The sequence below is a fragment of the Myotis lucifugus genome, unplaced genomic scaffold (genome assembly GCF_000147115.1).
Source record: "Myotis lucifugus unplaced genomic scaffold, Myoluc2.0 scaffold_6, whole genome shotgun sequence".
Taxonomy (NCBI): Eukaryota; Metazoa; Chordata; class Mammalia; order Chiroptera; family Vespertilionidae; genus Myotis; species Myotis lucifugus.
This window is the reverse complement of record NW_005871054.1, coordinates 14,913,095-14,940,902: the sequence shown is the minus strand read 5'-3', so window position 1 is coordinate 14,940,902 and position 27,808 is coordinate 14,913,095. Positions and strand designations below refer to the sequence as shown.

The 27,808-nt window shown below is 37.2% G+C and overlaps 2 protein-coding genes across 5 annotated transcripts in view; both read left to right on the top strand.

Moving 5' to 3' along the window:
* The window catches only part of PLEKHH2 (pleckstrin homology, MyTH4 and FERM domain containing H2), a 74,076-nt gene extending 65,874 nt beyond the window's left edge, over positions 1–8,202 (top strand). Inside the window, exons 26-30 of one of the 3 annotated variants that reach the window (XM_006083416.3) lie at positions 1,254–1,399; positions 2,557–2,686; positions 3,444–3,530; positions 6,358–6,495; positions 7,102–8,202. In XM_006083416.3, the coding sequence (XP_006083478.1) occupies positions 1,254–1,399; positions 2,557–2,686; positions 3,444–3,530; positions 6,358–6,495; positions 7,102–7,287 (687 nt within the window). In that variant the 3' untranslated portion in view covers positions 7,288–8,202. Of the gene's footprint in view, positions 1–1,253; positions 1,400–2,556; positions 2,687–3,443; positions 3,531–6,357; positions 6,496–7,101 lie in introns of those variants that run through there. The other 2 variants (XR_001345979.2, XR_002827156.1) reach the window with 2 other exon arrangements.
* A 3,384-nt stretch (positions 8,203–11,586) lies between these two features.
* Positions 11,587–27,808, top strand: part of DYNC2LI1 (dynein cytoplasmic 2 light intermediate chain 1) — a 26,640-nt gene continuing 10,418 nt past the window's right edge. For both annotated transcript variants that reach the window (XR_002827154.1, XM_014447772.2), the window contains exons 1-10: positions 11,587–11,737; positions 13,837–13,954; positions 15,739–15,773; positions 17,800–17,869; positions 19,915–20,003; positions 22,369–22,555; positions 23,486–23,554; positions 24,460–24,537; positions 25,771–25,847; positions 26,443–26,513. Coding sequence is in view for 1 of the 2 variants with exons in the window: in XM_014447772.2 (XP_014303258.1) it covers positions 11,730–11,737; positions 13,837–13,954; positions 15,739–15,773; positions 17,800–17,869; positions 19,915–20,003; positions 22,369–22,555; positions 23,486–23,554; positions 24,460–24,537; positions 25,771–25,847; positions 26,443–26,513 (802 nt within the window). In the remaining variant the exon portion in view is untranslated. The remainder of the gene's footprint in view (positions 11,738–13,836; positions 13,955–15,738; positions 15,774–17,799; positions 17,870–19,914; positions 20,004–22,368; positions 22,556–23,485; positions 23,555–24,459; positions 24,538–25,770; positions 25,848–26,442; positions 26,514–27,808) is intronic.

Here is a 27,808-nt window from a genome sequence, read left to right as displayed (position 1 = left end):
GAATTCCCATAATCCACAACAATTCATGACAAGTAGATTTATAATATCATGGTGTAATTAATATGTTATTATATAATTACTAGGGGCCCCGGTGCACGAAATTTCGTGCACTGGGGGGGGGGGGGGGTGTCCCTCAGCCCAGCCTGCCCCTTCTCACATACTGGGAGCCCTCAGGGAATGTCCTAGTGATGGCTTAGGCCCGCTCCCTGCTCCCCTCGGGGAGTGGGCCTAAGCCGCAGTCTGGCCTCCCTTTGTAGGAGGTGACCGGGCTGATCAGGGGAGGACACCAGCCCCATTACCCCGCTGCTGCAGCCATTGCCAGTCACCGCAGCCAGCAAGGTTTTTTCATCAACACGGACTCCAGTCCCTTCACCATGAAAAAATGACAACTTTCTTTAGGCATTTTCAAGATGTGTCTTTCATATAATAATAATTTCTTTATTATTTTTTTTTTATTCTCACCTGGGGATATGTTTCCATTGATTTTTAGAGAATGTGGAAGAAAAAGGGAAAGACAGAGAGAAACATCAAAGTGAAAGGAACACTTTGATTGGTTGCCTCCTGCATGAGCCATGACCTGGGACCGGGCCAGGGAGGAGCCTGCAACCTAGGTACATGCCCTTGGTCAGAATTGAACCCAGACCCTGCCATCGGCAGGCCAAGGCATTATCCACTGAGCCACGGCTAGAGCAGGATATGACATTTCTTAGCCCTCCAGCAGCGGACCTTCGTTTTTTCGCCAGGAGTGTAGTGAAAAACCCTAGATCACCTTTTTGGATTCTTATTACCCAAGTTACTAAGAATATTACCAGTGGCATACAGGGAGCTTAGCCAATGAGTGGTCAGAAAAGGTGTTTCCTCTGTAGTTCACACCAATTGCGGGCTTGGCCCCCCCCCGCCACCCCCCCGGCCCAGGCCTGACACCTCTGGCCGAGGCGTCAGGCCTGGGCAGGGGACCCCCATCTCCCCCCCGATCACCGGCTTCTGGGGCTTCTGGGGCCAGCCTGCAGCCCGACGGGCGGCAGGCAGGCAGCTTCTGGGGTCGCACACGGGTCCTGGTTGGCGGCTCTTGCGCTGGCAGCTGCGCTGTCCCGCCCTGCCTGCAGTATGCAAATTAGCCGCCATCTTTGTTGTCTATTATTAGATAGGATATGTAATTATATATTATAAAGAATGCTTAGAAAGAATAAAACTGATTTTTTTTTTAAAAAAAACTTATCCTTTGTTTTCTCTTTTTTTGGATTTCCAATTAGGTGGAGATTGGAGATTTTGAAAGACCTTTTTCAACCCCAGCAGGCCATGTTACTAATCAGTGCAAAGCAAACCAAACCCTAAAACAAGTCATAGAGAAATTTTACCCTAAAAGGTATAGAGATGACGCCTCTGAAGAGCAGGTAAGGTAAGGAACCTCTTTAACTCTTAAAGGCAGAGCCACACTTGTTTTTTGGTGATATTTTAAAGATGAAAAAAAATTGTATATGACCTTTTTTTTCAAGGCTTTTTAATAGTGGCGAATCCCAAGAAATTATACATCTTTTTATTTATATGCCTAAAAACTTTTTCGATTTAGGAAATAAGAGAAAAAAATTGGTCAATAATATGTTTAATTTGATGAAGTGATTACCAAAAGTTGGTGTGTTTTTTTTTATCTCTTAGGGTGTTTTATTATGAACAAATTGGAATAAAAATAAACTATCATCTTACACAAGATTTTTTAACATAAAGCTTTAAATTAAACTCAGCTAACTTGGAGTTTTGATTTTTGAGAGCATGTAAAGAAAAGCTGTAGATTTAAAAATAGAGGAAATCTAGTTCCCAATGAGTTTTTCCAAAATAGGGACGTTTGAGGTGAGTCTTTTCTCTCTGTAGAAGAAGGGGTTTAAAAGAGGTTTTCCCTGCATCCAGCATTTCTGCAAGCCAGGGGTGGCAGTACCTAAAGTTCCACTGTTAGGGATTTATTCTTTGGTCTCAACTTCTTGTACTTTTCTTTAAAAATGAAAGTTATTCCCATGAGAAATTACCTGTTAAAAGAATTTAAACTGAGACTTTATATTAGCTAATCAAGATTTTTTAAAAATATATATTTTTTATTTCAGAGAGGAAGGGAGAGGGAGAGAGAGATAGAAACATCAATGATGAGAGAGAATCATTGATTGGCTGCCTTCTGCAAGCCCCACACTGGAGATGGAGCCCGCAACTCGGGCATGTGCCCTGACTGGGTATCGAGCCACTACCTCCTGGATCATAGGTCAGCGCTCAGCCACGCTGGCTGGGCATTCATCAGATTTTTTAAGAGTACCTGAAGTGGGTGGGAAACAGGAAACCTAGGTCATGCTGAGAGCACTAATACTGAGGATTTGGTGAAAGGAATGCTACAAAAAGGTCAAGGGGTAGACTGTGGTTACGTGGGAGTCACCAAATAACAGTTTGGCCTAGGTTGGGTCTAGGTACCCCAGTTCTGCCTAGGACTGGCTTAAGAAGAGCCTTCTCTTAGGAGGACGATCCACTTTTATATTTTGCTTTTTTTTTGTTTTGTTCTTTTCTCTTTTTTTTTAGGCAGCTTTGCCAGCGACTATCAACCAGATGGATGGCCCTCCGGGGACACAGTGCTGCTGATTGTGTGCGAATTTATTTGACAGTAGCCAGGAAGTGGCCATTCTTTGGTGCCAAGTTGTTTCTTGCAAAAGTAAGGAAGATGGAGGATAATTCAGTTCAGTAAATAAAACAGTGGTCACAGTAATCCCAGGTTTATAGGTTCGGCGTTTAAAAGGAAAATAAGGAAATTTCCAACAGTTTAAACAATACGTAAAAGGCAGGAGAGCCATCAGCTTCTCCATCTTTTCCCCTCTGCTCCACTCCCCCCATCCCTTAAGTCATTTCTTACACTCATTAGGCTCAGCATTCGACTGAAGACAACAGCTGGACTTTGCTTTCTTCTCTTCATTCATGCAGCCATTCACTCATCTAGTCTCTCGCTCATTTGCTCATTTATTTCATATTTTATGAATTCTGTTTGTCAAACACTGAGCTAGGCTCTCTAGGGGATACATAAGCTCGTGGTTTCAGATGGGTTGTATTCAAGCTTCCAGGAACTCACAATCCAGTGTTGCAATGGGCCTGGGAACAACTACTGGCTGGTGAATATGGCCAAGAGTGACATGAGCAGAGCGCGGCAGGAACACTGAGGGTGGAGGGACTGACCCTGCCAGGGGGTAGATCACATAGCTCGTCCCAATACACACATTAATAAATGGACATTTTGGATCCCAAACCCAGGTTTCCTAATATCAGATTCACTGCTCTTTCCATTATGCCACAGTGCCTCCTCCCCAAGAGAGATTTTTAATAGTTGTTGTTTTAAATGTTGCATTATCTTTAGCTGAAAAATGTTTCTGTAAATTTGCTTAGCATTTATTACAAAGTGTATTTTCACTTCTTCATAGCCCATAACTCCATCATCACTTGGAAATACTTTCCTGTGGCTGGCTATACATGAGGATGGTTTAAGCATCTTAGAATACAGCTCCATGGTAAGGTTAAATCCTGAAGTTTTGCACTGAGTCTATTGCTCAGTGTACTGTAAGCAGAAGGTAAAGATATCTTAGTCTGATTTTCTTCCTAATAGTATATAATGAATAGTCATTTCATAAATATACAACTATGATTACAGTTTAATCTTTTAAAACAAGACTAGACAGGTTCTATACGGGCATAGCTCAGAGATAGGCAGTTTGGGTCCAGACCACCACAATGAAGCAAATATCACAATAAGCAAGTCACACAAATGTTTTGGTTTCCTAGTACAGTGGGGCCTTGACTAGCGAGTTTTTCGAGATACAAGCCGTCTCTCAGCCGATTTTTTGCTTTGAGTTGCGAGCTAAAATTCGGGTTACGAGCCAGCTTCAGATACCCCACCGCTAGTTGGCGCAGCGAACGTCACAGTGAACGCCACAACATCAGCCCAGCATCACGTGTCTCTTTCACTTTTTGATTTGACATACAAGTAATTTGAGTTACAAGCTCCGTCACAGAACGAATTAAACTCGTAAGTCAAGGCCCCACTGTATATGTAAAATTTACGTTTACACTATACTGTAGTCTACTAAATGTGCAATAGCATTATGTCTAAAAAAAGCAATGTACATACCTTAATTTTAAAAAATACTTTATTGCTAAAAAATGCTAACCATCACCAACGCCTTTAGTGAGTAATAATCTTATGTTGGTGGAGGGTCTTACCTTCAATTTGAATAAAAATCTGTGAAGCGCAGTAAACCAAAGGTAGGCCTGTACTGTGTAGGAGAAAAATATCAAGATACCATGACCGAATTGTAATCATGGTTGTATTTTTAAAATGACCATTTATAATGTTAGGAAGATTGCTTCCTGTGTAAAATGAAAAAATAACAGATAACATTAAAATAGAAACTTAAGTTCAGTTTCCCTAAGGCTTCTGTGAGGATTTCTGTAATTTCCTGTCATATCACTTATCAGTTTACTTGTACCTAGACAGTATCTTAGACCTTTTTCTGTGATTAAATATAAAGTCAGATATGCTGTCTGTGTGTCATTTATTTACTTCGCATGTATCATATTACATAGTAAAAATGTTGTGGTTTTTTTTTTAAGCTGGCAGGCAGGAATTGCTACATTTTACCTGGTAGGTATCGTGGGCTCTCCAACTGTGGACAGTCAGTGATCACTGAGAATTTTTTGGAAATCAAACTATTTTTAAGTGTTATAGTAACTGTTTCTCCTTATAATCGCTTTAAAAAATGTTTTGGAAGGAGTTTGTGCTTTTGAATGCCTTTTAGTTCTTGAATGGATAACTTGAAGATAGATTCTAAAATTGGATTTAAAGTCAACAAAAAACTGTACACCGTGATTGAGTTATCTTAGCTAAGAAAACCAGTTCCCTAGATCCTGGGAGGTGGGTAAACAGCAGGAAGTGGACATGTGTGGGCTGAGCCTTGAGCCAGTCAGTGCTGGAATGGTCTGCTCATTCTTGCAAACTAATCATTAGATGTGCAGATTCCTTTCCTTTTAGGCTGCACATCTTTGAATAATATTTTTAAAATTGTTTAAGCAACACATTAGGAAAAATATGTGCTGCATATATGATAAAGGGTTGGTATCCTTTATAAACATGGATGTTTTAATAAAACAATAAGGAAATGGCCCAGCCAGTGTGGCTCAGTGGTCGAGTGTCGACCCATGAGCCAGGAGATCACTGGTTCAATTCCTGGTCAGGGTACATGCCTGGGATTCGGGCTTGATCCCTAGTACAGGAGGCAGCCATTCAATGGTTCTCTCTCATCATTGATGTTTCTATCTCTCTCTCCCTTACTCTCTCTGAAATCAATAAAAACACATTTTAAAAAACAATAAGGAAGTGATCAACACACCGATAGACAAATGGTCCAAGGCAATTTACAGAAGAAATACAAATGTTCAGTACATGTATTTTAAAATGTTAATCTCACTAGTAATCAAATAAATTCAATTTAAAGCAGTGAGATTCTACTTTTCACCAGTCAGAGGTTGGCAGAGATTCAAAAAATGATATTTAGTGTTAGGTGCTGGGTACATAAATGGGTATAACCTTTCTGGAGGAGTTTGGAAATATTCTAAATATTGTCCTTATTTTCTTGAGATAGCAATTCCAGCTGTTGATGTTTGTAACCAAAGGAATAATTACATATGTGTATTACAAAATATGTTGAAAAATATGCATTGGAGTGTTGCTTAAGTTAGTGACAAAAATGATTTAAATGTTCTGTAATAGGAGTTGAGTTAAATAAGAAATGGTAAAGACGTTATATAAGTACATTTGTTGTCATGGAAAGATTTTCACAATATGTAGTTAAATTTAAAAAGAATCAGGTGCATGATACTATTTTTGTCTGTGTAAATCAAAGTATGCAAATCAGTATAAACCATATGGATTTGCCAATATTTGACATGTTTTACCCTAAAAAGTATCAGTTTCATATGGTTAAACCTAACATACATATGTAGACATATACAAAAATATTAAAGGACATATACAAAAATATTAACAGTGGCTTTCCACTGAATGCTGGAAGATTGACACTTTTTATTTTCTTCTTGTATTTTTCTCATTTTCCTAAAGTGAGTTATTTGATTCAAAATCAAAATGTATTTTAATTATAAAGGTAAATGATAAATAAAATTAGTATACTGCTATCTATTTTGGATCACAGTAAATTTGACTTTAGGAAAAATGTTTGTATTATATCATAATTAATATCAGCATTTAACGGAGATATGCTATTAATCACTTCTCATCTGTCTTTGAAAATAAAGAGTGTATAACATACTTACTTCTCTTTGAAGAGGTTAATAGTCAGCTATGTGTACAAGAGTCTAATGACATTTGGAGGATATCAAGATGACTTTATGATGGTCATTAGCAATACGCATTCAAAGGACAAACCAACAGAGAAATTACTTTTTGCCATGGCAAAACCCAAGGTGAGTAGAATTCTTTGAACCAACTCTTTATGCTAGTGTTCTTTCACACTAAAACATTTATTGTGCAAAGACTAAGTTCCAGAGGAGAAAACAGACTTCACTTATAGTCAAACACCCTAGCTCCAACTTCTGGCTTACCTCTACTTTTTAAAGCTTTGGTTTCTTCATCTAAAAATTAAATGGTATGATGCTACCTTTTGTTTGTTTGTTTACTTAAGAATTAAATGAAGGAATTGTATTTAGCCCAATGCTTGCTATACAGAAGGTTCAACATAAGTGGCCTTGGTGTAAGTTGTTGTGAGGAACTTTATATGCATTATCGTATTTACTTGGCGTAATTCACTTTACCGACCCATTAGTGGGAAGATTGAGATTTTATGATTAAAACACACTTTTCTTTACTATTTTTAGCAAACTAATGCCTCTAACTAAATGCAGTAAATAAACTTACATGCAAACATGTAAATGCCTCATTGTTTGATCTGCGTAGAAGGGAATGCTAGTAGCCTGGGCACTTGCAAATAGAGACTACCCATAGCTAACACTTCCTTTTGGAAATAATGAGAACTTCTCAGGGGCATAACAATTCTGTTTTTCTTGTTTTAGATTCTTGAAATCACGCTTTTGATCGCCAGTTACATAAACAACTTCCATCAGCAAAAGGCTGCGTTTCACCACCTCTCTGCTCCAGCGCTGCTCTCAGCCCGGAACCAGGGACCCCACGCCAGGACGATGGGAAGCCAGCCCCTGCTCTCAAGCAGCAGACCAACCAAAGGCCCCACTTTACTCTGAAAGTGTGGGGGGCCTGAACATCACTCCCTGTCCTCTAAGCAGTGGCTGCATCCGCTCCAAATAAGTTTATTTACATCCTGGCAACATGGCACCCACATACTCGTATTCCAGATTTTAAAAATAATGGAGGTTATTTGTTTTATTTTATTCATAAATATTCAAACGAATACTAATAACACATAACACACAAAACTTGCACACATACTGATGTTCTCCTGGATTAAATGGGTTAGAATTTGTAATTTTTTTCTGTCTCCCTTCTCCCTTGCTATCAGACACATCATGCAATATGGTTTTTTTATTTTTTCTTCTTCTTTTAAAAAACATTCTGGCAATCTTTAGAAAGGGAGATTCCAAACTCTCACTTGGCAAACGAGTTGAATATTTGGAAATACTGCCAAAAAGCTAAGTACTGTAATTAAATGTATTTTAATTAATGTGTTTGGAAAGAAGTGGAGTGCAGAGTGTAAGAAACAGCTGCAGGATGGTGTTTATGTATAAATTTTTAGAGCAAGTTCAGTAAATCTTCTGGCCCGATGAATCATTGTGTGAGAAAACAGGAGTTAGGTAACCAGAACTTTCTATGTAATATTAGGAAGCATACACCGTCAGCTTTCAGATCACTAGAGTGTAAAATTTAAAACGAGACAGTGATTCCTGACATTCCTTGGTTGTCAACAGAGCCTGCGTTTACTGGAATATTGCCCACATTTCATTGCATTTGATGCTGGGCCATCTTGACCTTGGTTTGTTAAATAATATCGTTGAAAACAAAGACAGTTCTTAAATTTTTGCCTCATACAGTCCTTTTTCATGGTAGTTTGAAAATAAATTCCCAAAAAATCCTATATAATAAAAGTCTAATATGCAAATCAAAGAGTGGAACAACCGGTGGAATGACCGGTCACTATTACGTGCACTGACCACCAGGGGGCAGACGCTCAATACAGGAGCTGCCCCTAGCCCGCAGGCCCCAGGTCAGTCAAGGTGGGTGCCAGCGGGGGCCCCCAATCGCCCCGCTGGTCGCCCCACAGATCAGCCCTGATCGCCGACCAGGTCTAGGGACCCTACCCGTGCATGAATTTCGTGCACTGGGCCTCTAGTATATTTATAAGAAGAGAAAGTAATATTTCTGTCAAAGGAGGTGAAATTTTAGTTGAAAGAGCCTAGAAATATATTCTTTTACTAGGCTACATAAATGGTCAGTGACATTGTAGTATGTGTCAGGACATAGTAATTAGTATTCTTGATAAATATGAAACTGTGATAAGACATGAAAATTATAAGATGTTTAATTGCGATGGTAATCAGTATACTTAATTTTATTTATGTGTAGAATATTTGTATTTATTTTTTGGACATATTTATCACTTTGTGTATGGTACTTTTTTTAACCAATTTGAAAAAAAAAATGTTAGCTGCTTGAATTCATTTGTTGGCAGAGCCTTCATGTTTTCTTCTTTGCTCCCTATGGCAGTATACTGTTCTCACACTAAGCCTTTTACAAATGTTCCATCCCATACGAGCATCCCTAGAAAGGACAGAGCCATGAAATGTGCTGCTTAAGTAAGATGTTGCTTTATTGGTAATGATAAAACAAGAACAGCAACAACAAACCATAGAAAGAGATTTCCATTTACTATTTTCCCTAAATCTTTTGAGCCACAACCACTTATTGTGTAAGCAAATTCGTTTTTGAGAATAAACTGGTTACTAGTTTGAGATGACTCTCAGGAGGCTTTTTGGCTGGGATACAATAGAGTTTTTAAGTTCCCAGAAAACCATTTAAAAAATCATTAGTTGGTGAGCCAGAGACTTGGCAGAGCTGTTAAATATGTGTGAGAACTTTATTCCCAGGAAATAGTTAGTTCACCATTTGGTAAGCAACCCTAAATCTTCTAATTTAAACAAGTTGTGAAGGCTTAGCTTAAACCTTAGTACCCTAGACTCAGTATTAATTTTGATAGAGCAGAGATAAAATATTTTGATGGAAAGAAGTCAATTTTCTGTAACTGATGATGTGAAAATTTCATTTTCTGGAAAATTACTTATATAGACATTTAAAAAATTAAAACTATGTTATTATGATTGGCTACAAGAGAATAATGTTACATGTTTAATTGTAATATGTGTCTCCTATCATTTTCTTACCTTTCAATCATAATAAATGACTTACAAAACCCATTTTGAGCATTATATTTTGAATAATCTTAAAGAAGTAGCTAACGTTTTCATTGTCAAAACTGAGGTGTACTCATAGTGAAAATGGTAGTTATTACCTCTTTCTCTTATATTCATGCTTTGTCTTCAGTGTTGCTTTGTTTTATCCATATAAAAGGAAGTCGTTTGGGCAAGTTATAATTTTAATACATGTGTATGCATATTGACACATATACAATATGTATAAAGCATGGGCTTCTCCCATGATTTCATATTAACCCCTTAAGGGAGCTTATTGCATATAGATGAGTTGAATGGACTGTTTTCTAAAAATTTATTGTGAATGGTTCTATGTTTTGTGTGTGTGTGTCCTTAAAGTCAAATACTGCCAGAGCTTGGAAATGAATTTAACTCTCCATTTACAAGAAAAGTTAGTCACAACTTACAGAATCTTTGTTCTAAAATTGTGTATATTAGTTGGTTGGTTGGAGTTTTTTTTTTAATAGAAAAAAAAGGTGGTCAGGTTCCTGGAACAATACATTTAACCCATAATTTTACGGAAGTATAATCCTGAAGCACTAACCACCATGGATAACCCTATTTCTCCAGAAAAAGTCTTTCAGTGTTCCTGGGATGCCAAGAACACATTTCACCCGTGCACCCGCCCCCGAGCTGCCAGGGAATTCAGACTCCCTCAGTGCAGTCTCTGGGCTGATGTCTGTGGAGCCAAGGCTTCAGGATTGTAGGCACTGAAATGGGGGAATAGGGAACAGGAATAACAGGAGAAGTTTCTCTGCCACATGGCTCATGTAGAAATTGTATCTCCTCTCACGTTTCTCCCCTATTCTCTTTTCCCTAAAAGAAGAAAGGGGTTTTACTAGTGCGTGAGTAATTTAAACTCCAAATTAATGTAAAGTCCACACATGGATATTTAGGGTAAAGTGAGATTCATCCATATTTCAGTGGGACCAAACCTTGGGCTTTTCTTGGGCATTTAAGTGGGAAAGTGGGAAGGTCATTCCTACAGTGAGGAGTTGGATGGGCCTGGGCAGAGACTGGGCTGAGGAGATGAGATAAACATTTGCTTCATATGATAATTTTACCTAAGTTGAACAGTCACAATGATTCTGAAGGCATATTTATAATCAACATCAATCCAAAAATCTTCATTGTATGTTTGAAGTATTTTGGGGTCCAGTAATAGGCAAGAAACAAAAACTCTTACTAAGGCAATATCTATTAGCAAATAACTCCAAAACAAGACACAAATGTTCACAGTGTGGCTGAGTCAGGATTTATATCCAGGTCTGTCTCACTTTAAGGTCCATGTTCCTGAACATTACACCATAGAAACCAAGCCAGTGGCAGAAGGGTGCAGGGAGAGTTATCTCCTTCAAATATCCAGGACATCTTGAGCTGGAAAGCCTGTGTCTACTCAGCATTCAGGATAGATCAACTACTGCCACTGCCATGAATGTTCCCCCAACAGCAATGGGCATAGTCACTTATTCTTATGTAATTTGGGGGAGCTCTGCAATAGTTTATATCACTGGCTTCCTTTGGGTTATTTAATTACTATTGTATATCTTTCTCAAGGGTAAGGATCTTATCTTAATCATCGCTTCATTTCTTACTCTGTGTAGCACACAGTTTTGCATACAGTACTAAATCAATATTTATTATTGATTTGGAGGTAAAGTAAGTGAAATATTGTGGAGATGCATTGACGTTATTAACCTGTTAATAAATAATGTGCTGTTGCATAAAGCCGGAAACAACTAAATAAGCAGAAAGTTGGGAAATACAAAAATCATAATATTCTTTGCCGCTAGTAAATCACTAGAAAATAGCTCGGGAGATTGCTTCACTCTCCATTCCCAAATTACTGCTATTGGCAAGAGAAAACTACCTGGAGAGAGAGAGAGAGAGAGAGAGAGAGAGAGAGAGAGAGAGAATAGAGAATCCTGGCATATATTCGGTACTCAATAGAATTTTTTTAAATGAAAGAACACATGCAGCCGAGAACTTTTAGATCAAAGAGTTTGTTGCCGCGTGTCACTTCGTTCTTGCACATTCTGGGAGATGCGGCTGAGCTTGAGACTTGAAAAAGGACACTGAGAACTACATTTCCCATAAAGCCCTTCTTCTGCACGCAACCCAGCCTGTGACGTCGCTCCCATGGCAACCGAAGAGCCTCTCGCCCGGGCCCACCTCGGAGTTTGCGGTCTAATTTCTAAGCTGGGCCCTACGCGGAGCTCGGACCCTGGGGCTGCAGAGCCACTATGCCCAGGTATCCCCGCATCCCTGCTCGCGCCAGGCTTACGCTCCCCTCGATCGCCTCCCCTCTTTCCCACCCTAGCGTGGAAGGGGTGGGGAGGGAGAGGCCGCTGGGGGTGTATTTTGGGAGGGGAGCCCACGTGGGACCCGATGGTGGGAGAAAATTGTAGGTCTGTCCTGCTTGCAACCCGTACCTGGGTGGTCAGAGACCCGTGGGAACTGCCCTTGCGCGTGTGGATTCTGCCGAAAGTTCCCCAGGTAGAAAGGAAGAGATTTGGAAACATTCAACTCCAACCATGCACTTACTCAATAAAAGTTTCTTGCAGGCCAGGGAATGTAATGCCCTAGGAGCAGGGGTTCACAAAGCCACTTCCTTCGGGACCCCCTCCTGGTGCAGGGGTTCACAGCAACAGTAAACGAGGGGGGTCGGGGGACCTGCGGCAGCACTAAGTGTAGGATCGTGTTTAAAAGCGAGGGGAGGGAGCGGAGGGGATAGGGATGACCTGTTAAGTACATTGTAGCTCTTCAGTTCTGTGGTGCCGGTTTTAAGTCCCTGTTCCCAAGGCCACCCCTACACCTTCTCTGAACAATGTGTAAGGACGTGGAGGAGATGGGGTTCCTGGAGTCCATCACAGAGCAGCGTAAATGGGGTTTTCTCACCTTGTGGGTTGGCAGTGTGATCTCTGAGGAGGCTATGAATCTTGTGTGAGAAACCGTTAGTTTCCCAGTAACCGTACCATTGGTTAGGATTTTAAAGTTCTGGCTATAGTTATAACTTTCCCCCAGCGGCAAGACTGGTTGCAGCACCTCCTTCTCTCCTCTCTTTGGGAAGTTGGAAAGCAGATAATCACGCTTTGAGAGAATGGCATGTAAATAAAGAGCAGACAGGCCTGGACTGAGTTCCAGGGGGCTCACCCTGAAATGAATGTGTGAATTTTAGTGCAGACATTTAGGGACACCTGCTTTAGCTCCTTTCTTCATCCTTGGTTCTTGAATAACAATTATTATAAGCTCTTAATAATTATAAGTCGGCCAAGCCCTAAACTAAATGATACATTTTAATAATCAATCATGACAATCTTATAAGGTTGGTATTCTTTTTTATTAGCATTTTAGAGATGAAGAAACAGGTGAGCCTGGGGACCAGCACAGAAACCTGCAAGTATTAGGTGCCCAATAAATTTTTGCTAAACTAATAAGGGAATGAAGGATCCAGAGAAGCTGGCTAATTTGCCCAAGTTGGCATATGTAGAATGTAGCAGATTCAGGCGTACAACACATCAGATCTTGCTCATTCTTTTTAGTTCAATACTCCATTTTTCACATTAAGCTTTAATTTAAAAAATGATGTAATCGTATTTGTGTAAAATTATATGTGTGTGTAGAGATATGAATGAAAATGATTTTCAAAATGTGATTTTGGGTGATTTTTTTCTTTATATTTTCTGTATTAAAAATAAGGGAATCCTGCCCTGGCTGGTTTTGCTCAGTGGATAGAGCATCGGCCTGTGGACTGAAGGGTCCCAGGTTCGATTCCGGCCAAGGGCACATGCCTGGGTTGCGGACTCGGTCCCCAGTGGGGGACATGCGGGAGGCAGCTGATCAATGATTCTCATCATTGATGTTTCTATCTCTCTATCCCTCTCCCTTCCTCTCTAAAATCAATAAAAATATATTTTAAAAAAAATAAGGGAATCCTGAGTTAAAAATAGGAATAGTTGAGGGAGCAGAGATTATTTGGTACACTGGTTTTACACCTTCCCCCATTTGCCCAGATGCTGTTTTTCAAGTTGTATCTTTCCCAAAGTTGGATATTCATATGTGCCTGAGAAGCTCACACATACAGCTTTCAGCCTCGCCTGGGAGCCCCAGAATTAGAAACCCTCAAAGTCTGGTGCGAAAGGCTCTGCGTATCATGGTCAGCTTTCTCTGATGAACCAGTACAAAGAAAATGACTAATCCTCAGTCAGCAGTTTTACCAGTTTATTGTCCTCCAGAAAATAATGTTGATTCGTTTTGTAAATTTGACTGAAATAAAAGTGCTCTGAGCTTGAAATAAATAATGGAAAGAAGTCTTCTTGTTTCTCTGAATTTTGTTTTCCTGCCTCTCAGTGAAACGCTCTGGGAAATTGCAAAAGCTGAAGTGGAGAAACGGGAAAGTAACGGAAGTGAAGGTGATGGAGCTGAAATTGGAGAAAAATCCGTTTTCTTCATTGGCAGTAAAAATGGGGTAATTTTTCCTAATTTTTTCCAAGTATTGTGATGATTTAACAACTAGTGGTAAAATTTGTATTAATCCTTTGATAAAAATGTGGATACTTCAACTCTTGAGCCATCTAATGAGTCTCTGGCCTGCTGGTTATGTTGGAGCTGGTTATGCCCCATTTGAGGGTGTCCTGCTTATGGGTGAGTGGGTACTCACATCCAGCCTGAACACTTGTTGTTGGTGTCCCTGACGTGGGCCACAGCAGCTTGGAGGCAGGGGCACTTGCCTCTAATTAGACTGCCCAGAGGAGCCATCTCTTCCCAATTTGCACAAAGGCACCATAAGTGCTAACCTGATGACCACTTGTACAACGGACATAAGCATATAGATAATATAAACATGAACCATATAAGTATGATATGGTTAACCTTCACTTACTGGGGGAGATATTCTAGTTTTCTACAATAGGGATTCTTAACCCTGGGGACCGTAGAGATACTTCTTGGGATCAGTGAATTCCCAAGAAATGTATGCAAAATTGTGTGATTGTGCATCAGTGCATTTTTCTGGGAAATTAGAATATCCTAGCATTCTAGCACCTCCTGAAAAGGTTAAGGGCTATTGCAAACAGTGGTTTTAGAGTTTGAACATCTCCAGCAGTGGGGGAGTTCTCTTCCAAAACTGTAGCCTGTTTCAATTTTTGTTAACTCCTAGTTATTAGAAAACTTCCGTTTGTAACTTCCACCCCTTGGTCCTAATTCTGACCCGTAAAACTATGGGAATAAATCGAATTCCTTTTCTATTTGCTAAATTTTCAAATATTATAAAATGGCTCATCAAATAGTTAATGGCAACTACCCTGTCTCCCCGAGTATCTGTTTCAGCTTTATCTTCATTTCTTTCAGCCGTGTCTTCTGTGTCATGGACTCTATGTCAGTCATGGATTCTCTATCTGTCACGATCTCAGTAACTCTTAACTAGAATTATTCTAATGTGTAATTCTCAGGATGAAACAGAAATTTTGAGGTTTTGTTTCATTAAAATAGACAAGAGCAGGTCTGCAAGCTTCTCTTTTTCCAGATGCTGAGCTTTGGTTTTATTGTATAAAAAAATTTAAATGGTGATGGAAAAAAATAAAGAAAAAAGAGAAAAATTTAGTAATCACATAACCCTATTCACTAAGGTTGAGCTTGAGATCTGTAAGTCTTTCATTTATGCTATTGGTTTGTCCTTAATTTTATTAGATTGGGCCCTTTTTTACAGTCTGTTTGTATTTTTAATTATATTAAAATAATTTATGTATGTGGTCCTAAAAAAATAGAAATCCTTTAGAAATAAAACAAAAAAATACTCTAACCATGTATCTGGATTGCTTACTTTGAACATATTTGCAACATGTCCTTTATTTGTATGTTATCTTTTTTCTTTATTTCCACTTCAACAATTAGAATTCAAACATTTTAGAAGACACTAATCATCAGCTTAACCAGTAATTAGCATTGATGAGTAAAAAGAAAATTTAAGGCAGCTGACAAGTTGACCACTAAAGTGAGGTATGATTTGCTAGTATTTGTCGTCCAAGGGGCTTTATAATTATAATAATAGCAGTGTAGTTACTACACTGTGATGGAAAGTTGACAGTTAACTTTTACCACTTATCAAACTTGGGAACAATTCTGAAAGTTTCTAGTTTCCAGGTAATTTATCATTCAAGTAATTAAAAAGCTATTTTGGGCCACAACTATGAACAATAGTAAAATTTTACATATGGATGACATTAACACAGTATTGCTTTTTTAAATTTCTAGGGCAAGACTACTATTATTCTAAGATCTCTTGACAGGTAAGTGTTATGTTAACGTTTAGACTACATTTTTTGCTTCCAAAAGGCAAGTTAGATACTAAAAGACATATGGAAGGAGAACAATTTTGAGGTACAAACAGAATAATTCTTAGTGAACCCTTAGCATGGTCTTTAAGATCTTCTTGAAAAAATAAAACCAACAGTAACTAAAAAAATTATACAGCATTAATATTGAACTTCCCTATTCATGGAGAAATTAACATGACTACACAGCCTACACTTACTTTCTTTTTGGCTATACTACTGTGGTATTTTAATTGTTTTTATTCTATCTAGTCCATGATTATTTGAATGTTAGTCATAATCTTTAAATTACTCATTGATACAATTTTGAAGCAGAATGTTGGTCCTCAAACTGTACATTTTACCATTTGTTTTCTGTACTTTTTAGCCTTCTATACTGACATCAGATTAAGATTTAGGATTATAATGGCTAGATATTGTGGGAAGTTGATAAGAAGCGCCTCCAACCAATTTGGGGGATATTTCTCTGTTCCCTTTATTTCAATGCCTTTCTTATAACTTCTCCAAAAACAGCAAGAGAGATGGAATCTGGTCTTAAGGTCACATTAAAGAAACATTCATTTGCAAAATATTATTAAATAATACAAATAATAGAATGTTGGCTTTGTGTAATTCCTCGTCAGCAAAATTGTTTCTTAGAAGAGCCATCCACAGTGATACCTACTTCATCCTTCCATCCCCAGGAGCCATGGCTCTTTTCAGGGCAGGTGTGTTTCTCATTACAAATACGTCATCCAGCACAACATCAGCTTAGGACAACATCTAAATTGAACTGAAAATTATGAATTTGGGTCCCTTGATAGTCTACTTAGAAAAAGAACAGTTCTTCAAATTGTAGGTTAAATATCAGAGTTTTAAAATTTTGTCTTAAAAGCAGCATTTTGTTTCATAAAGGAAATTCTTATCTTACAGGATATAGAACCAAATATTCCATATATAAATGAAAAAAGTACAGGAGTGATATACAAAATATTCAATAAGCATAAATATATAAATCACAAATTAAAAATGATTTTTATTCTCCAAATTTAAAATAGTTAAATACTAATATTACTCAGCATTAAAAAGGAATGAAGTCCTACAACATGGATGAACCTTGAAGACATATGCTAAGTGAAATATGCTAGTCACAAAAAAATACTGTGTGATTCCACTTGTATGAGGTATCTAGTCATTTATAGAAACAAAGACGCTTACCAGAGGCTGGAGGGAGGAGAAAATGGGGAGTTGTTTAATGAGTTTGAAGTTTCAGTTTTGTAAGATGAAAAAGTTCAAAAGTGTGGTTGCATAACAATGTGAATATACTTAACATTACTGAACTGTGCACTTTAAAATGGTTAAGATTATCAATTTATGTTATGTCTTGCTACTAGAGTAAAACAAACAAATAAATAAATAAACCATAAAACTGCTTACCAAGCAATGTAAGCTGTAATGTAAATAATATATAAGATAATTTTAATATTTTTCAAATCATGTGTCGATGTTTAGGAGTCACTAATGTCATTTGTTGGTAGCTCTCAGGAGATAAATGATGCCCGCATTTGAGCTGTGATTTAAGGTAGAGAACTGTATGTAAGTCTCCACTGATGTCTTCATTAAATTGATAGTCATTCGGTTCCCCGCTCCCCATAGCAAGGCTGAGCATGACCCTGGTGTCAGTGCTTTCCACCTGGCCTGGGTGCGGAGAGCCTGTGCCCTAACAGCCGTCAGCACTGCCAGCCCCACGGCCTCTCTGCTGGGCTACCAGGTCACGCAGGCACTGGTACTCACCTCTGCAGCTGCCACTAGAATCCATCAGGATGGTGTTTTGAAGGCTTATTGATTTTTTACATAATTTTAAAATCATTTTTACCTCAATGCTATTATACAAGGTAACTTCTCCACTAGTAAATTAAAGTTTTAGAAGGAAGCAAAAATTTATCAGGTAAGATGATAGCATAAGAAAATAATGGTAATACTGTCTGTCTTTATTGTACAGGGATGAGCCACCAAAACCAACCTTAGCCTTGGAATATACATATGGAAGAAAAGCTAAAGGGCATAACACGGTGAGTGTCTTTTTAAGTGATACTGCTATGCCCACAGACGGAGAAGTAATGATGCTGACTTTGTTTTACATTTTCCATCTTATCTACAATCAGTAAATATATCAGGCTGTACACTTCATGGCTATGTGCTTTTAAACTTCAAATGCAACTCAGCAGATATGAAGCTAACCCAAACTGAAAATATTTTGGCCTTCTCATTTGTTATGTCTTCAAATGCTATTATAAGGTTCCTTTGTAACTTTATTGTATGGTTTCGGGGCATAATTTATTAATTGTATTAATGTGACTTTTTCTTCTTTCAAATGAGAATATGTGAGTTACCTTCTGTGTCTCCCCAAAAAATCTTCTAAAAATATGTTCGACCTGTGGAATATTTATGAAAATATACTGCTCAAAAAGCAAATTATTAGAAAATATACCCTGAAGTTGGTAAAACTATTTTAGACTGCAGGCCCTAATTGTTTAAAATCCTATTTTCACTTGTTTTAATGTCTCTTCAAAGCAAAGTTAGAAATTATTCAATGTAGAGGGGGAATTTATAGCATTTGTGAGGAGGATTTTTTTAAAAAGCCTAAATCGAATTCTCTTTTGGAGTCCTCACATGAAAAGAGGCCATTTCTTAAATAAAGTTAGCTGTATGGAAGAACAATCTAGAATAGATGGTCCCACTTCTGTAGCACAGGCAAATTTTTATAGATTGACTTAGTCCAAATTCTGATGATTAGACAGTGTGTAAAGAGTTAAAACTGCCTGATGCTTCTTCCTGCATTCAGCAATGAGAGTTGGTCATTAAAACTGTGAAATTAAAAAGAAAAGAAAAAACAAGATATTGAGATATAGAAGAACTTTATTTTTGTTACTCACATGAACTTTGACATGAGTGATAAACTTAGAAATGGAAACTCTGAGACAACTTTCATAATCTTAACTTTTGAGGAGAGCTCTAAAAACATCCTTTCATCAAATTGTAAATCAATTGACATTCCCCAATGACAAAATTACTTCCCCCACAGGCATTAATAATCCAGATATCAACAGCAAAAACAACTTCAGTGATTATGAGATGGTGATTTGTCAAGTACATATATTCATCTAAAACTTGCTTTAATGACCATCTGTCTCTTCCAAGTTCATGGTTAGTAGATATATTAAAAGCTCATGTGATGCTTTTTTCACCTATTTTTTTCCTCTAAACTTTGTGCTGTCAAGTTGAGCTTGTCCATATTCATTCTAGAAGATTCATATCTTTCTGAATGTAATGTTCCCTGAGAGTTCTACATGGAAGCCCTTTGTCAGCTCCTCACAGTGTGGTGTCCTGATGGCGACTCCACGTCAGGGTGGAAGCGGAGATGTCATTGGCTAGCCATCTAGGGAGCTTGTCTTGGTCTTGATTCTGAGCTGCCTAGCCCTTTCATCCCCTCATATTGAAAAGTCCTATAAACAGGGAAGCAGCTGTTTATTGCCAGTGAGAGCCTGCCTGTCAGATTCCCCAGGGGCATCCGGCACAGATCCTTGCTCAGGTAACCCTGGTCTGCATCAGGGACTACCATCTGTCTGCCCCATTTCCCCATGCCCTACCTGTATGTCTAATTGATTGTGTGAGCCTCTCCATCCCTAAATCAGGATATTTTCCTATTCAACGATTTTATTTCTATCTAGAATCATAACTGTTTTCAAAAAGATAATACCAAATGTTTTTAACTACTTATTTTTATATCACTTTTGAGTAAGTGTCTGCTACATGTGCTATTTACAGAATTAGGGCACTGTTTGTCTTCTATTAAAGAATTATTAGAATTAGGGCATTTATGTGTACATATATGTTCTTAATGCTTCATCTTTATTCTTTGGAATAGATGTTTTGATGCATTTTGAGGGATGGGATAGAAAAGAGGAAAGTTTTAACTGCCAAGAATAGGTTGATGGAGGACTATAGTATTTTGTATCCATAATTATTACTGACTGGTACTAATGAAATATAAGTATTTCAAATTCAAAAAAATTACTTTGGAGAAAAAACACCTGTTTTTGTTTTTGTTTTCCAGCCAAAAGATATTGCTCACTTTTGGGAACTAGGTGGAGGAACCTCTTTATTGGACTTAATCAGCATACCAATCACAAGTGACGCCTTAAGGTAAGTGAGCCAGCTCCAGGAACAGTAGTTAGTAAGCACCCAGTCAGTTGTGTCCGTGGGAATGAGTAGGCTTTTGTGAATCAGAACTTTGGGGGACAGTTTTATGTTGCTGAAGGCTTATGCTCACTTCCTTTCTATGTGCTTCAACTGTAATGCTTCAAAAAGAGTTAAAAAGAACTAAGGCTCTGGCCTTTGCTGAAATGAGAGAGCTGGCATTCCACCTAGTAACATGTTTTGCAAGCCTGCAAACAAAAATATGTCAAATAATAGTCGGGCAGTGAATTCACTTTGCAGAAATGAATGTGAAAAGCTTAATTCTTTCCAGTACGCATCCAAGTGTGAGCTAGCTCCGCCCTGAGTTTTTTCCTTTGGCTGGATATTACATCTGCCTTTGAGTTTAATGCGAATTAATACTGTTGATGCTTCGTCAAAGGGAAGACGATGAGTTAGAGGAGGGAGAATGTCTCTCTATGTGCGATCTTAAAGAAATAGAACTTTGGGGGAAACCTCAAATTCTTTGGTTTTCCTGACAGTGCCTCCCACATATTGGCCAAATCAGATGTGGAAAATTGTGACATTTCTCACAATGTTCATGGGAACCATCTTAGCCAAGGAAAACAAAAACTTTGAAATATCTTACTTTTGTCAGGGTTTAACACAAATGGTTTCTTGATACATGGACCAAATACAAAGGACCTGATATTTATTCTATGTCAGCCACTAACATATTTAGGGTATAGAATTATTTCTTATTAACAGGACAATTGTTTTTCCATAGCTGATTCTAGGTAATGTGGGCTTTATTTGTCCAGTGATTTTTTTGCTTTTAAAAATATATAATTTTAGTGTATGCTCATATAGAAAACTGGGAAAAATACTGAAAGGTACAAAGAAGGAGCACCCATCATCACATAAAAGAATAATCACTGTTAACATGTCAAGGTATTTCTTTCAGTGTTTCCAGTGTTTGTAAATATAACTTGTACAGATTTTAGATGTTTTATATGCACAGTTAGATTTTGCTTTCTCGCTTATAACCACCCTTTCCCCGTGACATTACTCTTCAGGAGCATGGAATTTTACTGCTATCTAGTTTTCCATTTGTCCTCCTTTAACAGAGAAAATGAAGCTGCCTGGGAGTTAGGGTAGCTATGCAGGGTAGTATAGTGGAGAAGAGCTGGTGAGGGTGGGAGGAGCCAAAGGAACCTGAGCTGCCAGTTAGTGTGGCCTGAGGCTGAACGGAGTTGGGCTCTCATGGGGCTCCAGTTCTGACCCTGACTGTCGCATTACCTTGTTACATTACCTCACTTGCCATTTCTAGGCCTAACAGGGTTTGGGCCCACTGGGCTTTTGGAAAATCTGATTTCTGTAGGAAGCCAAATCTTTCCACAGCTTCTTTAATACCCCACCTTGTGAGTTCTTGCTCTTCCTTTCCCTGGAACCCCACAGCAGCTGGGCCTGCTTTAAGAGAGAGGAGGGGTCAAGGTTATGAACACAGGGAAGGGGAGCCATAGGCCTGGGTCCAAAGTAGGTTGCTGAGTCGTTAAAGAATTCATGGAAAACATTTCACTCCTCATGTACTTGCAAATCTCAGAGTATTTTGTGACTGGAATTAATTTGACACATAATTTCCTTTTGTTGGACACAGCCCAGCAACTGGAGAAAATAATATTTCCAACTGCTATTAGAATTGTTTGTCTTTAAAGTGACTGTTCATAAAATAATTACAGATGCATTGAACGTTTCCACAGACTTCAGATAAATTGTAATAGAGCATCTCCTGTGGCCTGATTCTCTGTTTTAAGAGGTTGGGTTGTTTTTGCTTTGTTTTAACATTTTTAGCTCTCATTTGCTATGAAGATAAAAGTAACACAAGTATTTCCAATGCATTGGAAACACAAATTTTAATCTTCGAAAAAATTGAACAATTCATTTCTCTTTTGCTTAAAACAAGGTCCACCAGTAAACCTGTTTTCTTCTCCTTTACCTGTTGTGCTGCTGTTATTATTATTTTAGTTTCCCTTCATTGGAACACATAGTAAAATTGGATCTAAACATGCATTGTTGGACCCAATTACTTGCAAATTATTTGAACCAAATTAGTATTAGTTCAAACAAAAATTCCAGTGCCACTAATGGTTATGACACTTACCATATCACTAAAAAAAGCACTCAAATAAGTAAGGCTATAACTTTGGTGCTGTTTTATTGTGGGTTGTTTTTGTTTTGTTTTTTGTCTTAGAAAATTGCTATCTGTTTTTCTTTCTTAATCTATCTTATTCTTAGATAATAACTTTCAGTATAGTAGGGTTTCACAGTGGTAATTATTTGGAGTCTTTTTTAAAATATTTTTTTATTTCTTTAGGACATTTTCTATTGTTCTTGTTTTGGATCTTTCAAAGCCTAATGACCTTTGGCCCACCATGGAAAATCTGTTGCAAGCCACAAAAAGCCATGTAGATAAAGTGATAATGAAACTGGGAAAGACAGATTCTACAGCAGCTTCTGAAATGAGACAGAAGATACGGAGTAACATGCAGAAGGACCATCCAGTGAGTTGCAGCTGGGATTATTCTTGGAACCTTAGCCCATACACAGTTACAGAGAACATCACAACAGCTTCTTTAGATTTTTATGCATGACTTAAGATTCATTTGATATAGATGAACCTGCTCACTGGAAAATTATAGCAATTTTATAAAACCTCAGTAAGAACATATCAAGGAAAAAGATTTTTTATGTCTTCTTAGACATCTTCTGTGACTTTTATGGCATATTACACCAATCTAAAGAAATAGTTTTAAGTAGTAGTTTGATATTGATTTTATAAAACCAAGATTAAAAACCAAACTGTACAAATATCACCTGACAAGAAACTAAAGGAAGCTACAAATTTGAGCAAGGGTTAGAGTTTAAACAGCCTTCACTGTCGCTCTATATTTTACATTCCTTCAGTGTCACAGTCAGTACATTTATCATCTGACAGGTAATTACATTATAAAGTTGCAATGGTGACAACACAAGGTCTTTAAATACAGTCATGAATTTCATCTTCTACAAAGCTAAAAGCAGGATTTTACATTGCCCAGACTTTTCATGAATGTGTGTTACATAGGTAATATCCAACAAAACGGATAGCTTATGGTTCCCATGTATGCAGTATAAATGCTACTGCAACAAACAGTTAACACAAAATAGTAAGAAACGAAAAGGAAGATGACATGTTATATAAGAAAATAAAAGGGCAGAACACACAAAAAGAATAAATCTTTTAGTAATTTAGGGAATTGCTCTTTATAGTTTTATACTTGAGAAATACAGTTTATTAAGTGAAGGTTAATTATTGGAACAACCTTAAATGTCAAGCAAGCATGGTCAACATCTATGAAGAGACTGAAAATGGTATCTTTTTGGAAGTAAATAGAAATTGCTGAATATACAATAGTAATTATAGTAAATCAATGAAATATGTTTGCTAACAGGATCGTGAATTAATTGACCCATTTCCAATACCTCTGGTCATAATTGGAAGTAAATATGATATTTTTCAGGTAAGCTCTTCCACTTCTAGTTGAGTTTGTTATACATACATGTCTATGCTTTATGGGAGAGGAACCAAAGTAATAATGATTTGCATGGTCTGTTCATAAGATTCCCTTTTTCATTTTATAAGAATGTTCATCTAATAGAAGATGTTATAAATATTTGTAACAGGTTTTTTTAATCAGGCCAAAAAAGAAAAAAAAAGTGTGGGAGGTTGGGAACAAGTTAACATATAAAGTGGTTTTATATAAAACATCAATTGTCTTGTATATTTTGATAAGCACCAGGATCAACTTCATTTGTAGCACTGTGATATTGGAAAAAAATAGGATTCTGTGATAAAATATTAAAAAACATTTTCTAAAAAAACGTAATAATGAAACATGAAAGTATCTCTCAGAGGGAGAGGTCAAGGAGTCACACATCTTAGATTTTAGAAAAGAGTATATAGTTGGGAAAGCAAAAATAGGTAAAGAACAACAAATACAGTGGAATGGGGATAAGGTAGAAGATTTAGAAACTGAATCTTGAACCTAGTCACCAAGGGATAGGACTTACTTCCCTACTTTTAAATTGAAGAAAGTAGAAAATTGGTTTCTTCTTATCTTTGCTTGTCAGAGAATCCTTAGGGTATTCCACACTATGAAATGTGTGCTGATTTCTGAATTCTGTTGAGCTAAGTGTTTAAACAAGGGAAGATCTGACAGCTGTAGCTCTAGAAGGCTGCAGCTGTTGTTCCGCTCTCTATAGAAACAAATGCCAAGGTAATGGAAGCCTACTCCTGAGGGTGTGTTCAAAAAATAAACAAACAACTAAGAAATACTCTATATCTGCATTGAATAATTTATATCTTCATGCTGCAGACATTTAGTTCTCTCAACTCATTTTTCATTTTAATAACATATTTCTTTAGGATTTTGACTCTGAGAAGAGAAAGGTAATATGCAAGACACTTCGATTTGTTGCACATTATTATGGAGCATCATTAATGGTTCGTACATTTTCTATCCTTTGGGCTTGAATGGACAGTACCAAATTTGGAAAGGTTAGCAACTTCATGCACAGTCATGAAGACTAATGCTTTTACTAATGCACATCATTCCCTCCTTTCCTTTCCCATTGCCCCAAAACGTTCGTTTTATAATGTAGCCATAGAACATACTTCTAGATGGCCTGACATTTCTTTGGTGCAAAAGATCTGAATTGCTTATATCTATAAACCCCAATCTTAAAGAGACAATTTACTTATTTATTTATTTATTCATTCATTCATTCCCCTTAAGAATTAAAACCTAGCCGAAACCGGTTTGGCTCAGTGGATAGAGCGTCGGCCTGCGAACTGAAAGGTTCCAGGTTCGATTCCGGTCAAGGGCATGTACTTGGGTTGCGGGCACATCCCCAGTGGGAGATGTGCAGGAGGCAGCTGATCGATGTTTCTCTCTCATCGATGTTTCTAACTCTCTATCTCTCTCCCTTCCTCTCTGTAAAAAATCAATAAAATATATTAAAAAAAAATTAAAATCTATATTCTCTTAAAAGAAAAGGGCTAGACCATGTTGTCTCCAGGTCCCTCTGAGAGCTTTGATTAAGAAGAAAAAAGAGCCAGCACCGGTTTGGCTCAGTGGATAGAGCGTCAGCCTGTGGACTGAAGGGTCCCGGGTTCGATTCCAGTCAAGGGCATGTACCTTGGTTGCGGGCACATCCCCCTGGGACATGTGCAGGAGGCAGCTGATCGATGTTTCTCTGTCATCGATGTTTCTAACTCTCTATCCCTCTCCCTTCCTCTCTGTAAAAAATCAATAAAATATATAATAAAAAAAAGAGATCATATGAATGGGGGATAAGGGTAGGAAGTATCTTTTAAAATAAAAAATGCTTTAATATTTTATTGCACTGAAGGATATCAAATAATGATAATAATAATTATAATAACCAATATTTCTTGAGCAATACTTTGTTTCAGGCCCTGTGCTAAGCATTTCACATTATTCCCTCTTTTAATCCTCCCAACCCTATGAAGAAGGTACTGTTTTTGTCCATTTTACCATGGAGGAGACTGAGGCTTAAGTGAGATTAAATGACTTGTCCAAGATCATACATCTAGGGCAAATAAATAGTAATTCGCTCTGCAATCTGTACTTGTTCAAAGCCATATTTATGTTACCTGTTTCTGTGATTTGAAAGCAGAGTATAAAATTTATTCTCCTGATTTTTTTTTTTTTAGTTTACAAGTAAATCAGAAGCTCTATTACTAAAAATACGTGGAGTTATCAATCAGTTAGCATTTGGTATTGGCAAAAGGTACTGTTAAAATACGTTTTCTTATATCTTTCTATTTTATTATTTGTGGCCAATATTGTTTCATCTGTTGTTCTCACCAGTCTTTTGTTTCTTGACCCAGAAAGTGCCCCAGATATCTGTTCTTAAAAAGATAATTTTATATTACCTTTTGCTTCTTCTATTCTTTAAATATTTCTCAGATTCACAATTAAAATGTTAGAGAATACTTAGTTTGACACTAGAATAAAATGATATTATTATACTTCCTTCCCTGATTTCTTTTACTTCTTTTCCCTCATTTTAGTGGCATTCCTTCTGTTATCACTTTCTGAATTGATTATAAATGAAATAAACAATATTTGTACATAATTTTCTTAACCATGCTACTTTTCTTGGTTTTGATTTAAGGTAATTTGTGTCTGTCACTTTTTTTCTCCTGTAAAACCTTCATTAATGCTCTACTTTAAATCACTTACACAAATATTCACTCACTTATTTGGGCAGTGCTTTCACCAGTGGCTAGATATAAAACTTGCTTCTTGTATTTACAGTAGAGTGTGGTAGGATATTCGATTGCTAAACTAAATTAGATTCTTTTTTCTTCTTATCCATGTAGCAAATCAATATGTGTGGATCAGAATAAACCACTGTTTATCACAGCAGGATTGGATTCTTTAAGTAATATAGGTTGGTGAACTTATTAAATTTGTTCAATCTTTTTTTTAATTGCTTATTGATTTTATCCTACTTTATGTTCCCTTCATCTCCAACGTACCAGCTTTTCTGGTTTCATTATCATTGCTGTAATTTCTTATTATTTACTTGTATACACAGTATTGCTGCAGTACATCACATTGACATATTTGTGATGAAAGAGATGTTGCCACATGAGATACCAGCTTCTGATCTCTATTCCACTAAAAAGTTTGCATCTATTTCCTTTCCCTTACTGATTGCTAGGTGATTTTAAATTGTAACTCCTTGGATTTAGAAAAAACAAGAACATAGAGTGGTCAGGAAATTCAAAACTATATATTATGGGCAGTGGTGAAAATTAGAGATTCAAGGGATAGAATAAATAAAAAGGAATACAGTATTAATTAAGTATCCCTTAATTTTTCATTATGAAAATAGCTGGCCTCATCTACTGGGATGTGGTTCCTAAACTTATAGATGCCCTAGGCTCATGAAGCAAAAGTAATTTTACAAGTTTATGAAGTCAAGCTACTTATCTTCTTGTAATAAAAGATGTTTGGGCCAAACAGCTCTTTATACTCTAGGACTGTCATAGTTTGGTTTTAAACTCTAGTGAGCAGTACTTTATTTCCTATTCTCCATTACTCTTACAAGCTAAAGTTAACTTGACTTTAAATGTAGATATCTTTGTAATGAGATTATAGATTGAATTGCAATGAAAGGAATAGAGATGGTTAATGAGTGATTATAGAGAATGATTCTTTTATTTGTATAATTATCATTAGTTTCAAGTTAATTTCAGTCACAGTAAAAATCACTTTGTGTACTGATAGATAATGCGGATGGGAATCTTTTGCCCATGTGAGTAATTGGAAGTCAGAAAAAGGTTGAGAACTACTGAATTTAAAAATCATGTAGCTTGGACCTCATCAAAATTAAAAACTTTTGCTCGTTTAAAAAGAATGAAAAGGCATGTTATAGTCTGGGAGAAAACATTTTCAAACCACGTACCAACAAATGACTAGTATCTAGAATATATAAAGAACTTAACAGTAAAAACAAACAATCCAATTAGAAGATAGGTAAAAGTCATGAGCAGACATTTCACTAGAGAGGATATATGAATGGCAAATAGAGTTTAATATAATTAATTACTACGGAAATTCGAATTGAAACCACAATGAGATATCACTTCACACTATCAGAATCTCTAAAATAAAAAATAGTGACAACACCAAATGCTGACAAGGATGTTAAGAAACTGGATTACTTACACATTGCTGGTG